At 42.8% G+C, this 1,363-nt stretch overlaps 1 protein-coding gene across 1 annotated transcript; it reads right to left on the reverse strand.

The window, feature by feature from the left end:
• Positions 1-6: 6 nt before the first annotated feature.
• LOC102604855 (protein DDB_G0268328-like) lies at positions 7-1,357 on the reverse strand. The gene is made up of 2 exons (XM_006368043.1): positions 1,133-1,357; positions 7-979 (listed from the first exon to the last, which is right to left on the reverse strand). The coding sequence occupies exons 1-2, from the start codon at positions 1,190-1,192 to the stop codon at positions 230-232; spliced, it is 810 nt and encodes a 269-aa protein (XP_006368105.1). The 5' UTR covers positions 1,193-1,357; the 3' UTR covers positions 7-229.
• Between the last annotated feature and the right edge of the window lie 6 nt (positions 1,358-1,363).

The following is a 1,363-nucleotide window of genomic DNA, read 5'->3' on the forward strand; positions in this document are numbered from 1 at the left end:
TAAACAACAACACTTCACTTAGTTTTACCAGGCTTCAGCTCAGTTGGAAAAGTAAGTTGGGCAAATGAACAAATAAAATGATGCCAAAATTTGCAGATCATCAACTCATCACACCTAATCACCTCTTGTGTCTTCAAGAATTCAGGCTGCTTCCTACAAAAGCTAAATTTGGTGGACAGAAACTCAAAACTGAATACCGATTGTAAGAGGCCTCATGTTGAGTCTCTTATTACATCAGTGGAAGGTAACCTCCTCCATGACCTTTCCTCAAGACAAGAGGCCCAGCACTGTCAGGGACTTTATCGAATGCTTTATTGCACGCATTAATCACATCGGTAAATCCTGTTGCGATGGTAGCCAGTTGGTATCGCAACCTCAAGTCCCTAGTCCTTCTCAACAAACATCTGAATGATCTCCCGAGATATTTCGCCCAATCAGCTGGGAGCCCTCCCCCGGTCAACCACATAGAAAATTGTGACTGATCCCCCCTTGCAGCCACTTCAGCCCTGTAAAATCTAGCAAGTTCAAGAAGCATTGAGGGTTGAAGGGGGAGCACAGAAACAAACTCAGCCATAAACCGTTCAATGAGCTCTGGTCTTAGCATTTGATTCCAAAGTACTGGAGCCCATTCACCTGGCTGGTTAAGACCATAAGCTTCAGCAACAATTAGTGCTTCTTGGAAACGGGTTTGTTCGACCAAGGCCCTCCGTGCATTAGTTTCAGAGAGATAGATGAAGTGCAAGTCTGGCATCCGAATCTGAAGATAGAGAAGTAATGCCTGAGCACAACTTTGGCGTGTTTTGCTCCCAGCATCAATTGAAGAGTAAACTTCAGCAGCTTCAATGAAGTACCCCATGGAAGCCAAGAGCTCATCAGTCTGATCCTTGTCAGAACGGAGGGACCACTCCTTACAAGATTGGTGTGCTCGTGACTCCAAAAGAGAAGCAGTCTCATTTTTCATATCAAAGCGGCTATAAACCTAAGGGGAAATAAAGAGGTGCATGTTATTTACTCTCAAAAAGGTGCATTTTTTCTGCTTTGAGGAAATGATAACATTTTTTGGTAGAAAAATCAAATTGTATCAAGGGGGAGGATAAAACATCTATTAACATGAAATTGCACAAGTACAAACCATGGCAAATGCATCGAGATCATTGGGATTAAATTGCTTGAGTAATGTGAGAACAGCCATTCTGAATCCTCTTACTTCCTCGTCAGCATCGTTGGCATCAACAGCAGCTGAAAACTTCTGAAGAAGAAGATCGAGCTGACCATTTTCAATAAGGATACCAAGAATAAAATTAAGTGCATGGAAGTTCCCCACTCCAGTTACCAAGCGAGCTAAACATGGAAAATCACCCTC

The sequence above is a fragment of the Solanum tuberosum genome, unplaced genomic scaffold (assembly GCF_000226075.1).
Source record: "Solanum tuberosum cultivar DM 1-3 516 R44 unplaced genomic scaffold, SolTub_3.0 contig00869, whole genome shotgun sequence".
NCBI classification, from domain to species: Eukaryota; Viridiplantae; Streptophyta; class Magnoliopsida; order Solanales; family Solanaceae; genus Solanum; species Solanum tuberosum.